General features: G+C 36.4%; 1 protein-coding gene across 2 annotated transcripts in view; it reads right to left on the reverse strand.

The window, feature by feature from the left end:
• ANKRD28 (ankyrin repeat domain 28) overlaps positions 1 to 12,633 on the reverse strand; it is a 74,332-nt gene that overhangs the window by 5,968 nt on the left and 55,731 nt on the right. For both annotated transcript variants that reach the window (XM_009069201.1, XM_009069199.1), the window contains exons 15-26: positions 10,012 to 10,123; positions 9,354 to 9,380; positions 8,353 to 8,427; positions 7,134 to 7,335; positions 5,618 to 5,705; positions 5,026 to 5,143; positions 4,221 to 4,440; positions 2,768 to 2,855; positions 2,588 to 2,671; positions 1,939 to 2,084; positions 1,671 to 1,753; positions 1,452 to 1,534 (exon numbers count right to left, since the gene is read on the reverse strand). In XM_009069201.1, the coding sequence (XP_009067449.1) occupies positions 1,452 to 1,534; positions 1,671 to 1,753; positions 1,939 to 2,084; positions 2,588 to 2,671; positions 2,768 to 2,855; positions 4,221 to 4,440; positions 5,026 to 5,143; positions 5,618 to 5,705; positions 7,134 to 7,335; positions 8,353 to 8,427; positions 9,354 to 9,380; positions 10,012 to 10,123 (1,326 nt within the window). The remainder of the gene's footprint in view (positions 1 to 1,451; positions 1,535 to 1,670; positions 1,754 to 1,938; positions 2,085 to 2,587; positions 2,672 to 2,767; positions 2,856 to 4,220; positions 4,441 to 5,025; positions 5,144 to 5,617; positions 5,706 to 7,133; positions 7,336 to 8,352; positions 8,428 to 9,353; positions 9,381 to 10,011; positions 10,124 to 12,633) is intronic.

Below are 12,633 nucleotides of genomic sequence, written 5' to 3' on the forward strand. Positions count from 1 at the left end.
TCCCTTCTGCTTTATATCGCTCTCCATTCATTCCAAGATTCTTAAAATTATTTGAATTAACTGTGAACTATATTTTGAGTTGGAAACAAGTGCCTTACTTAGAGACCAGAAATGCAAAAGATACAAATAGGAGCAGCTGTATCTATGGTGCTTACATTAAAGTATTAAAAATTCATGAACTACTGCACACCACAGATATACTGAAAAATGTGCTGTAGTTAAAATAATTTTAATATAGAGATCAGCAATTTTAATGCTTATCTTGCCACAAAGAAGGACTTTGTTTAAGATGTTCGGAAAGTCAATTTAGTTATCAAACATTTGCCAAACCAGTAATATCTGAAACAACTGTTTCAGATATCTTGCAATTTATATAAACATCTCATGGAGGTGCGAATGTGTACCTATTCTTCCCCATGACATCTCTTGATCAGACAGACTATATGAGCCAAGGCACATGGGTGGAATTACACAGGCCTGTGGTAGCACTTTGCCACTTTTGTCCCCATCTCATTTTTGCTTTTCCTTCTCTCAAGACATACTTGCTTTAAGTCAGACATGAGGCAATCAATCCCTTCCCTGCTTTTTGGTCATTTCAAGCTGCCTGAAGTGCACCACCTTGGAAGAACTTTAGGAGTTTGAATATGACCAAAATTCCAGAAGGGATGTAAGGCTAGAATAACATGCAAGTTGCTTACAAGTTCCAGTGTTTTTTGTGTTCTTTTGATTTTTTTCTAAATGGTTTATGATAGCATTTCTCAATGGGGTATTAAAGCACTCTGACAATTCATGTGCCTAACTCAGCTACACATCAGGCATCAAGTACTGCTGTAACACAAATACATTCTCTAAAAGGAAAAAAATGCAGAAGAGTCATTTTACCAGCCCTTCCTGATTGGTGTGGCATACCATACATTTTTAAGTTTTCCCTGTGATCTGGGCTAAAAACATAGGCATAATTCTACTTGAGAGAAGGGAGGCTTAAGAATAATGTGCTCTTCGTGATATTTAATAGAAAACATAGTTTCCTAGGAACACAAAACAGAAAGTATGCTGACAAATAAAAGCATACTTCAGCTAGTTGGTTGGGGTTTTTTAAAGTTAGCTAGCTTTGAAGACCAAGTCTTAGCTTGCTTTGTATGAGACGTTAACTGAAGTGAATTTTAACTGAAAAAATGGATAACTTTTAAAATAGCAAAATATTATTGTAGTAATTCCACACAGGAATCACAGTAATTCAAGTTTTATTTATCCTCCCTTTCACCCACTGTAACTAGAACTTTAAGTATGAGCAAAACACTTTTACTTCCAAGTCAGTTCAAATCTTTTTACCTATGAAACAATTAAAATGCAACCAATTTGGAAAAAAAGTATCTGAAAAACACTCCTCTTTATGAGCAAGATAGACACCAAGTACACATCTTCAAAACACCCTCACTGCTGATACATACGTTTGCAAGGCTGCATTGGTGGCATTGATGAGGTTTCTATCCGTAATCTTCTCCAGTATTAACAAGGCACTAGTTTCATGACCCTTAACACAAAACAAACATGTCATACAACAAATACTCTTCACAAATTGCTTTGAATGCTTTTTCCAAGTAACAGTATTTGCAAACAGGGTCTGATAACACAGAGCTCAGCACTGCTAAGTCAGACTACACACACACCTTGCTGCAAGCCAAATGGAGTGCTGTGTTCTTGGAACGGTCTTGCAAAGTCAGATCAGCCTTAGCACTGCTAACCAGCACCTCTGGGAAAAGAAAGATCTGTATTAACTAGAAGTATATTCCTTAAAGTCTAAATGGTTTACAGTTGCGCAAAATTAAAACAGAATTTTGACAAAATCTAATCACAAGGATGTTAACTGTAAGGCAACTTCACCCATAGCAAGATTAACAATGCCAAGAGCAGAAACATATAAAGCTTTCTCTTTACCAACTGTATTCGTCTGTCCATTTTCTGCAGCCATCATTAAAGGTGTTTTCCCAGAAGAATCTACAGCATTTACTTGAGCATTGTGACCAAGCAGAAGCTGCAGACACTCAACGTGATCTGTAAAAGCTGCTGCATGTAGAGGAGTTCTAAAACAGATCAAAAGACATATGGCCATGTTCAGCCATGCTTCCTGCTCTATTCACAGGGGCATCCTGACTGTGATCCCACAAATACAAATGTCTGGGCACTCCCTCCCACTGATCCTTTGCACTCAGTACTGCTGAGCTGTGACTGCTGCCTTTAGAAAGTCACCTCCTAGTTTCAAATAATCCCCCACCCCCCGTGTAGTTTACAATAGAGATACAATTTGATTCAGAAAAAATAAAATACGCAAAGTGCTACCACAAAGTGATACAATTTAAAACATGCTAAAACTTGCCTATATAATAAAAAGCCAATTCAAGTTTATCGAATCAGAACAGGATTTTTTAAATCTAAAATTTTTTTCTAGCACAGAATAAAAAAAGCCCTTCAAAGAATAAAACTGAGGGAATGAACAATTAACTAAGTAACAAAACCCCCAAATGGCTGAAGAATTTAGCTCAGCCACTGTATGACGTTACATTCTTTTGTACATTAACACTCTTACCTTCCTTTTGAATCTGTTGAATTTACAATACCAGCACCTAGTGTATCAATTAACATTTCTGCGGCACCTTCATTGTCATTTATCCTACAATGAATTAAACAGGCTGTTATTTACAGAATGATAAATCTTTTGTTAAATACAGGAGTGAAATTTATGAAGAATAATTTTGCACTTCCTTACACAGCACAATGCAAGGGACTGAAAGAATTTCCTTCCATTTTCTGAAAAACTTCCTGTTCCAGGAGCAGCTCTACACAACTGTCATGACCTAAAGCAAATGTAAGAGTTGGGTATTAAAAAAAGGGAAAAGGTCTAATTATAGATTACAACAAAAACCCACAGGTATCTAAATTACATTAAGCAGTATTTCATTTGAAAGTTTCAAAGACAGAGTGGTTATATTCAATAGGGCTACACTTAGGAACTATGGCATTTTTAGAATCCTGAAAATCAAGCTGACATTTAACACTGTAAACTTTACAAAATTTAGATGGTAACTCATGTTCTCTAAAGAGCATCTGGAACATTTAATTCAATTCTTACACCTCCACATTTCCAACTCTTCTGTACATTCACCACTTTGTCTACTTGAAAATGTCTCCACCATTTGAGGTTAATTTTTGTTCCACTGTCTTGCTGAATCCAAAGAAAACCCAAGCTGATAGTCATAACAACCTTAAAAACAACATGTTCAACCCATCATACTAATATTTTCAAAATTCTATACCCTGCTGCTGGACAGGTAGCCAACAATGGCAAGTGTTTGTTTGATCTTTGATGCACATATGAAGAGAACCTTAGTTCAACATTCACCAATGTCTGAAGATTTGAATTTTTTCACAAGCCCTTTCAAATTTTCATTCTACAAATCAAGCATATCTCAATTATGTTTCATTCAGATATTGTGGTTACTGTGAAAATGGACCAAGCTGAAGAGGTCCATTTTATGAATGCAATAGAGATGCTATTTTAGGTCAAATTACTACCCACCTGCACCAGCTCACTAGTTACTCACTCAATAATAGTGGGTAAAATGAAGGTCTAAACTCTTACTTCTTAATTTTTCTCTATCATGTCACTCAGAGGTGAAACAAATAACAACCTCTACTATGTTGGAAATGAACACACAGCACAAAATCTTTAGCAAAGGAGCTGAATGAATTTCCTACCTTTTAAGGCCTCCCTCACTCTCAAATCCATGAAAAGTATCAGTGAAGAAAAAAATAAATTCTTATTGAATCATTTTTATATACTTTAGCTTCTTATGCCTATCAAGGTTGACATGAAGCAAATTTAAAACCAGATTTAATCTGAAACCACTCCTCCCAAGACTCCTTGCGAAGATTAATTTCGGGGATGTGTGACACATTTCTATTCAAAGGTACTATGCTGAAATTCTTGAAAGAGTCCTTGAGGTATAAAACTAAGTAGTCTATAACAAAAATATAGGACAAAAATAAACAGCTCTTCCTATGTATTAGATGCTAATACATTCCTCTTCAAGATCTCACATCTGTCATATTCTTTCATTGACTAATATGGACCAAAGGAGGAGAGACTTTACATGTTGCTTTTCTAAGCAGTAGTAACTTCTACCTATATGTCCACAAATACATTTAGAGCTGTATTTTACCATTATAGCAGGCCCAATGCAGTGATGTATAGCCGTGATTGTCTGCTATTGCAGGCACTGCATCCACAGATGTAGCTGACTGCAGGAGAGCTCCCAGAACACCTATATGGCCACATGCAGCTGACAGGTGTATAGGGGTTCGTCCCCTACAGTCTCGTAATAAGGACTTAGCACCATGTTGAAGCAATGCTTCCACACATTCCTCATGCCCAGTAACTGCCTGTGAGAGGGAGACAGGAAACACAGAGTCTGAAAATATGCAGGTATATAGGCCAAAGTGTATATAACCAAAGCAAATTCTTGCATTTTTGAGTAATAACAACATAAGCAAAATAAGTAATTACTTTTATTCGTAAAAACAGTGATTCTGTTGGAAAAATAGCAATGTATTATAATTACTGATGATGGAATAATTTCTTGGAATAACACTGAATGAACTGCTAACCTCTAGGGCTCATTCAGTTGTCTTATCTGGCAGAGATTATAGACAAAACATTTGTGTATGGCATGCATCATGCTTTTCTTCCTTCCATTAACACTACCCCCTTCCCTCCCCAACAAAAAGCTGTACTCTAGGACCATTTCAGTCAACACTTTACAGCAAGATTAAGAGACTCCAGAAGTCTGAAAGAATTCTGAGGGTAGGTAAGGCTGGCAAAAGCCTTTTGAATGCAACTAAAAAGACAGTTAAAAGTAAGAATGTCAAGATGAGAATAATGAGAAATTGATTACACTACATATTAAGTCTGTGTTTGAAATTAGTATGTATGAGACTGGAAAGGACAGAAAAGGAATATTCTCTTACCCCTCTGTGTAATGCTGTCCTTCCCCACTTATCTTTGGCATCTACATTTGCTCCTTTGTTGAGGAGTGAATAAACACAGTCTGTGTGCCCGTTGAGAACTGACAACATCAGAGGAGTCCTGAGCAGAGAGCAAAATAAAGTGTGATCTATGTGGAAATATTACTAGAGTTCAGCTGAAGTATAACAACTGCTATCCCTCTGTCAACACTGTTAAAATTTATGTAATCGATGATCTTCTCCAGCACTACCTTCACTCTGAGGATGCCACTCAATTGCTTTTAGATTCAAGAAAATAAATTAAAACTCCCTAATTCAGAAAATAAAGTAACATCCCCTAATTCAGAAGTCCTGATTAAGTTACTAGAATCTATTTTCTCAGCATCTAGGCAATAAGACACATTTTAATTTGCTCCCAACTGAACATTTTTCACTGCCAACTTTGTTTATTGTAATATACACAGTTGTATTTGTCCTAGTTCAAGTCTCATCTCCCTTTAAAATAATAAATTTAAAATCACCACTGCAAAATAGTTTTTTCTATTATAAAATGCAATAACTTGTGAAGAACACAATGTCTGTTGTTTAAACTCACTGTCCATTTCCATCTTGAATGTCCACTGCATTCTGTGGTTCTGCATTTCCTATCAATAGCCGCAAACATTCTGAATGGCCATTTGTAGCTGTAAAACATTATAAAGACATAGATTTTACATTAATTGCCTCTGAGCATACAGCTCAAACAGAATGGAAACCTGCTCAGACTAAGGCTCATTAGCTTGAAACTCCCCTGTACAGTGTTACCACCGTTATAACTTAAATCATAACATGATCAGCAGAAAATAATCTCAGACATCAGGTGTTCTCAACTGTGCAGCATTAAAAGTAATTTATTCCAACTGTCAATTGCCAACAGATTTTTTTACAGATATAAAAGAGGTTGCACACATTAACCATAATTAGAACATATGCTTATAAGCTGGCATAATTAAATATAGCCATTGGCATAACTTTTGCTTGTTTTAAGGCACAGGTAAACACATTAGTAAATCATATATAGATTTTGTCAGCAAGTGTAGCATGTGCATAGTTATAAAATAATAGCTGAAATCACATTGAGAAAGGGGAAGGAAATGCAATGCATAGATGCAATGAACCAAGCGGATTAAAAAAAATTGAAAAAGAGAAGGAACATAAAATTGAGAAATTGCATTTAAATGCAACTCATGAAAGACAAATGACTGCTTGTTGGAGGGGAAATTATTTCTGACATACAGCTGCAGTATTCAATCCACATAAGAACAGTGACAATTCATGCTTCTGTAGCTGGCAGAAATGCTAACACAAGTTAGGAAAGCTAAATCAAGTAGAAGAATACAGCTTGTGCTCATGGACAACAAATTAAGTGGTTAGAATGATGATGTTTTGTACATAATGCTCTTTTTTCTGCAACATTTCTCTAACACCATTCCCATAAATGTCATTTTAAATTAACCTTTTCTTTAAAGAGAGGAAAATAAATAAGAATACAGTATGAATGCTAGACTCTGAGAAAGGTAGGCTTAGAAATGTTTTCTAGGAAATGCAGGGGCAAAATACTGCAAAGGATTGCTGTTATTTTGAAAATGCTCAGGAGTCATTTAAATCCTTAGAAAAAAATCAAAGTAAGTTTTCATGTCTCTTCCAAACTGCCAAAATTATCCAAGACTTCAGTCATTTTTAGAAGTATTTTACTGCCAAGACAGGCAACACAATTCACCTATCTAAATTTGGGCCTATAGTCTGGGCTGTGTGAAAGACAGGGAGAGAAATGAGGACATGTCACCAACACCTGTCAGCACAGCTAGCCCAGCCATTTGCATGGACAAGGACAATGCAGCCTTCCAGAGGGCAGTGTGGAACAGCACTCCTTGAGCCCAAGGGATTAACTGGATTAATATAGGTTTCTACACGAAACTGCTTTGTGACACCTTTCTCTACACAGCATATACCTCAGAAGTCATTATTGATTCCTAGACATCATTCTCTTCTGTTCTAATTAATCACAGAGACTTCTAAGCAAGAAGATCCACTTCAAAAGCCACTTCAAAGTTTTAGAGGTTAGCACATACCTGCAGCATGTATTGGGGTCCTCTTCACAACATAATCTTTCACCAGGATGGATGCTCCCTGATTAATGAGCACATCTACACATTCCACGTGTCCCTTAAAGGCAGCAAGATCCAGTGGTGTCCTTCCATTGTTATTCCTCACATCAAGGTCCAGCAGTGACTGCACCAGCACTTCCAGAGCTTGATGGTGGCCATGATAGGCCTACAAGAATGAGAAAATTCTTCAGCTTTCCCATCCTTCACATTTTTCCCTTTCTTACCAGGACTACATAAATGAAACTGTGAAGATAGTATTTTTGTTTTAACATGTAGAAGAGCAACTGATGCAGCCTATAAGTAGCTACAACAGTTACAACTAATTTAAGAAAACCCCCACAATTTCATCAAGAAGGCTGGTGCTTTTTTCTATTTTATCCTTCTAGTCAGCAACTGCAACTACTTTCAGTAAATTGTCTGTCTCTGATTTGTATAACTAACAGTATTTTGAATATTGCATGTTTCATCACTTCATGTTATAGCTACATCATCCTCAGACTATTTCAAGTAAGGAACATAAGCAAACATAAGTAATCCCTATTAGCTTTTACAATAACATACTTGAAAAAGAAAAAGGCAGTAAAAAGAATACAGTACAAATAACCTTCATTTGCCAGTATTAAAGATTATTTTTTACTTTGGAGATATATATGTATATATATAGGCAGTGCATGAGACTATTTCGATTTTCAGAAAGTACAGTGTGGTTTTGCAATTGCTTGAAATTCATTGAGAAGATGAAAGTTATATATTGAGCTGGTTACTCTCTATTGTGAATGTGTTTGCACAGACAGTTCCATCAGTGTCCTACACTACTCTTTGTGCAGATCATTCTTCACATATTAAGGACAAACATTTCTCATACTAAACAACGAGGGCAAAACAACAATGATTAAAAAAAAGTCATAATTACTTAGAGAAAAAAATCTTATGAAAGTTTCATTAGTATAAATTGTAACATAAATCTCAATTAGGAGATTCCACATGAAAGCTGTTCCATAGAGCAAGTTTCAAGTGAAATGCAAAAATCACCCTGTACAGCTCATTCAGGAATACTGGTACAAATGTTTGCATTCTGTTTATTGTTATGAACCTATTTTGAAAAAATACAGAATGAATAAACTCATGTCAACAACTGTTTGCCACCAGATGAGCTGTCAGCAGTAAAGAACAAACCACTTACAGCTAAGTGCAGCGGACTTATGGGTGCTCTGTTGTCTGAATCATTCAGCATGTCAGTACCTGATGTTTCCATTAGCTTAGAGAGAGAAAGTCAGAGTAAGTGCAAAAGCCTCTCACCTTTAAAAGCATTCAGCAATACTTGCTACCGTTTCTAGTGTACACAGGTTGAAAAATAAAGGAATAAAAATAGGAATAATATACAATTACAGATGTCCTGATCTCCTTCAACCTTTTACAGTTTGAAGTGCAGTGACTGTAACCCCCCAATATTTGTCTCCCAAGTCCAGTTGTTTAATTTTGTGTAACAATACAATGACTAAATCAGAAATTAAACTGAAATAGTTGGGTTTTTTTAGAAGCAGCCACATAAAATAATATAGGTGAAATGTATACAAAGAGATGACAAGGACAGGTGACAGCAGCGGCAGTAGGAAAAAAAGACAACCAACAACCAACTGGGTAAGCTTTTAGATTAGGTGAAAAGTCAGAAAGAAACCAGCATGAAAGGCCAGAAAGCAGGATGGATTTCTCAGAACAGAAAAACATTTCTCAGAGAGAAAAAATGGACCCAAAAAAGGCATAAATGTTCTAAAATAGCATTAAAATATCTATGTATATACATTTCTATTTGTTACTTTCAGATGTGTTCTAAAGTTTTAATTCTGGGTCTTTTTCAAGCGCACACTTAATTGAGTACACTAGGCAAATTAAAATATTCAGAGTGTTTGAAGAACACCAAATACATTCAAAACATGTTTTCATTATCACACTTTTATAACATGGTCATATGACTGCTTCAGTAAAAAAAAAAAAGTTTAAAAATAATTTCCTATTTTAAAATTCTGAAGTGCAATTAAATCTAAATTGTAGTTGCAATTAAATAATACATCTATGCATTGAAGAAATGGTTGAATAAGTCTCAGAAATAAGCAGTATTTTTAAAATTACATGTTCCCTTTTGTCGTATAACAGTACTTTAACAGTAAGAAATAATACACTTACAACATCCAGAGGTGTTTCGCTTGCAATCTGCAATTAAAAACATTCAGAATTCATGTTTGAATACATCTGAATATAAATTTGTATAAAAATACTGAAGTTGTATAACACAGAGAAGATAAAATTAGCATATCGAATAACATACGTAGTTTTGCAAAGGGAGTAATAAAAAACTAACTGTGGCTTTAATATTTAAAATTCTTTTATGAGGCCAGTAGCTACTGTGACTATGTGAACTATTTCATAAGGCACTTTTCCTCACAGGCTTTCCCAGCGTTTTCATTTGCTCCTTCAGATGACATTCATGAAACTTCTTACAGTTCTCAATGGGATAACCTGTGGCTATCTTAGTTCAACAATTTAGCAGTGTCATCTACGTTAAGAAATAAAACAAAACTAATGTCCCACATCCTCAACCAGGAGATGTCCTCTGTTCATCTGTGAATGTATTATCTTTTTAAGCCAGCATCTAGTATCTTAGCTCCTCACCTTGTTTCTGTTTTAGGAATCCCAAATGCTTAAATAGTTATCCTCACAGAGGCCGAAATATATTATTGACCTAGCTTACAGGTGCAGAAACAAGGTGGAGGAATCCCCTGCCTTTCCATCACAATCTGTAAGAGCAGCTGTTACAGCTTTTGTCTATGATACGTTTTCTTACCAATTCAAGGCATAAGCGATGACCATAAGCAGCTGAATAATGAACTGCATTGTATCCTTGTTTGTCTCGGATCCCCGGGTTGGCGTCGTTTCTTAGCAAGTATTCCAGGCACCTATTCAAATTGACATATGCAACCATGTATCTAAATGTTGAATTTCAACTTAATGCTAAGTGATAAATTGTTCCAATTCAACTGGAAAATAGAATACAGCACACAGGGACACTGATTTAATGTACAATATTGGCTAGGACTAGATAACACCTAACTCATTACATCAGATGTTAAAGTCAATCACAAAGCTTTCAAAATTTTAAAGAATCTTTCTCTGCAGACATCCTGCATCTTCCAAATTATCTGACTGGTTAAAACTAGTATTTCATGGCTATTTTCATCTTAGCTAACACAATTGCAGTTACCTTTGCTAATATCAATGATTACAGTTTTGTATGTTTTTCTGTATCAGCACATTCTTCCACACTTAATATGTAAGGAAGAGCTGAGTTCTTTGTGGTTGTATCCAAGAGTCACACACACATACACTTCCACTGTCAGACATAGTTTTTTGATTTATTTACACAGTAAATACTTAGTTGTTAGCATACTTATATCCCAGCATTCCTTACTTTCATTACACAGATTTATAAGGCAGAACACAATCAGCAGTTTCAACCACACACACTGAGCCACGAGAATGAAAAATAGGGTCAGCTCACTCTCTCCCTAGTTTTCTGTTTTAAAACACTCCATGAGTGCACACTAAATGATTCCAACCAATAACACTACTCATTCATAATTTTATGTTGTCTATAATTTCAGCAATATTTTGCAGTCACTATCATGACCCTGAACTTGTTGGTGAAGCCATTTGGTTTTCTGAAACCATTTGGTTTTCTGAAGGGTTATCACCCCGTCTTCTCTCTGGGGTCACTAAAAACCTCTTTATCAGTTAAATAAAATGCATGTGAAGCTAAATATATATATGTATTATCCTGTCAAATCCATCTTGGAATCTTTATTCCTTAGCACAGTTTACCTAAAGGTTTCACAGATTACCAGTATCAGTAGTGACAAATGGATACACTGACAATATGAGGGTTCTAGTTCCCATTTACCTCATGGAAAACTGTCTGGTAGAAAGTTAAAGGAAATCTCAACATTTCTAGTTGTATGACATGGCTATGCTGTGGTGTCATGTGAAAAACTTGCAGGAGGAAATGGCAGGTTTAGATTTGACAGGCAGGAATTCCAACATGATCTCTGATCAATGCTTTTAAGAGTAGTAAGTTGATAATTCAAAAACACCAGAGAACCTCAAACCTTGGAGAAATACAAGCAGAAATCCTATAAACACAGCCATCTCCTGAGGGAAGGCAGCATGACCCTGCAACAACAGAACTCTCTCAGAGTTCTTTCAAGATAAGGCCTGGAGCCAGCAGATGGAACAGTGCAAGTTCATCATCTGACCAAGATCCTGTACCAGCTGTGATGAAATGGAAACACATTTCAGCACAAGTAAAACAGCCGTACTGGGTCAAGGGCCCAATAACCTCATGTACAACACGACAGCTACTTGCTGAAGTAAGACCTGACATTTGCTTTTCCAGACAAAGGCTGAAAATAACAAACCAGGTGAGTGAAGATGAATGGGCAAAAAGCTGCAAGAAATTCTATGGTAAGTGTCTAATTACGAAGGACTCTGCCTCCTCACAATGTTGAGACAAACAGGAGCAATACCAAGGTGCACTCTCACTTTCATCATTTTGTGACCAGCATAAAGGAGAAAAGGACTTGGGTAGATAGTGAAAAAGGTAAAAATTGTTGAGTTTTAAAGAATAACATATGCAACATAAGATATAAGTCACTTTACAACAAGTTCAGAATATCTAAAAAAATGCTACCTGAAAAGTGTATCTATGTTCTTAACCAACTAATTTGGGTTTTATTTGTCCAGTAAATGAATGCCTGGATTTCATTAATGCCAACCATGCTGACATGTTTTTATTTGAATCAAAATGGGATCTCTGAGAATCCACCTAAGTTTCTTCATTAACTTTAATCCCCTATGAGGACAGGCTGAGGAAGTTGGGGCTGTTCAGCTTGGAGAAGAGAAGGATGCGTGGAGACCTCATAGCAACTTTTCAGTATCTGAAGGGGCTACAAGGGAGCAGGAGAGGGACTCTTTGTCAGGAACTGCAATGACAGGACAAAGGGTAATGGATTCAAACTGAAAGAGGGGAAGTTTAGGTTAGATATTAGAAAAAGGTTTTTTAACTATAAGGCTCGTGAGACACCAGCACAGGTTGCCCAGGGACGTGGTGGCTGCCCCAACTCTGGCAGTGTTCAAGACCAGGCTGGATGAGGCCTTGAGCAACCTGATCTAGTGGGGAGGTGTCCCTGCCCTGCGCAGGGGGGGTTGGGACTAGATGATCTGTAAGGTCCATTCCAACCCTTAAATTCTATGATTCTGTGATTTTGTGTTAACATTAATGGTTCATTAATAAACACATCACAGGCCTTGGCTACCTAAACTTCTACACTTGTGTACGTTCTCTACTTGCGTGCTCAAAAAACCACAATACACTAAATAAAGCAGCAGGAAGCTAAGTCTACTAAAAATCCTT

Source organism: Acanthisitta chloris, unplaced genomic scaffold (genome assembly GCF_000695815.1).
Source record: "Acanthisitta chloris isolate BGI_N310 unplaced genomic scaffold, ASM69581v1 scaffold13962, whole genome shotgun sequence".
Taxonomy (NCBI): domain Eukaryota; kingdom Metazoa; phylum Chordata; class Aves; order Passeriformes; family Acanthisittidae; genus Acanthisitta; species Acanthisitta chloris.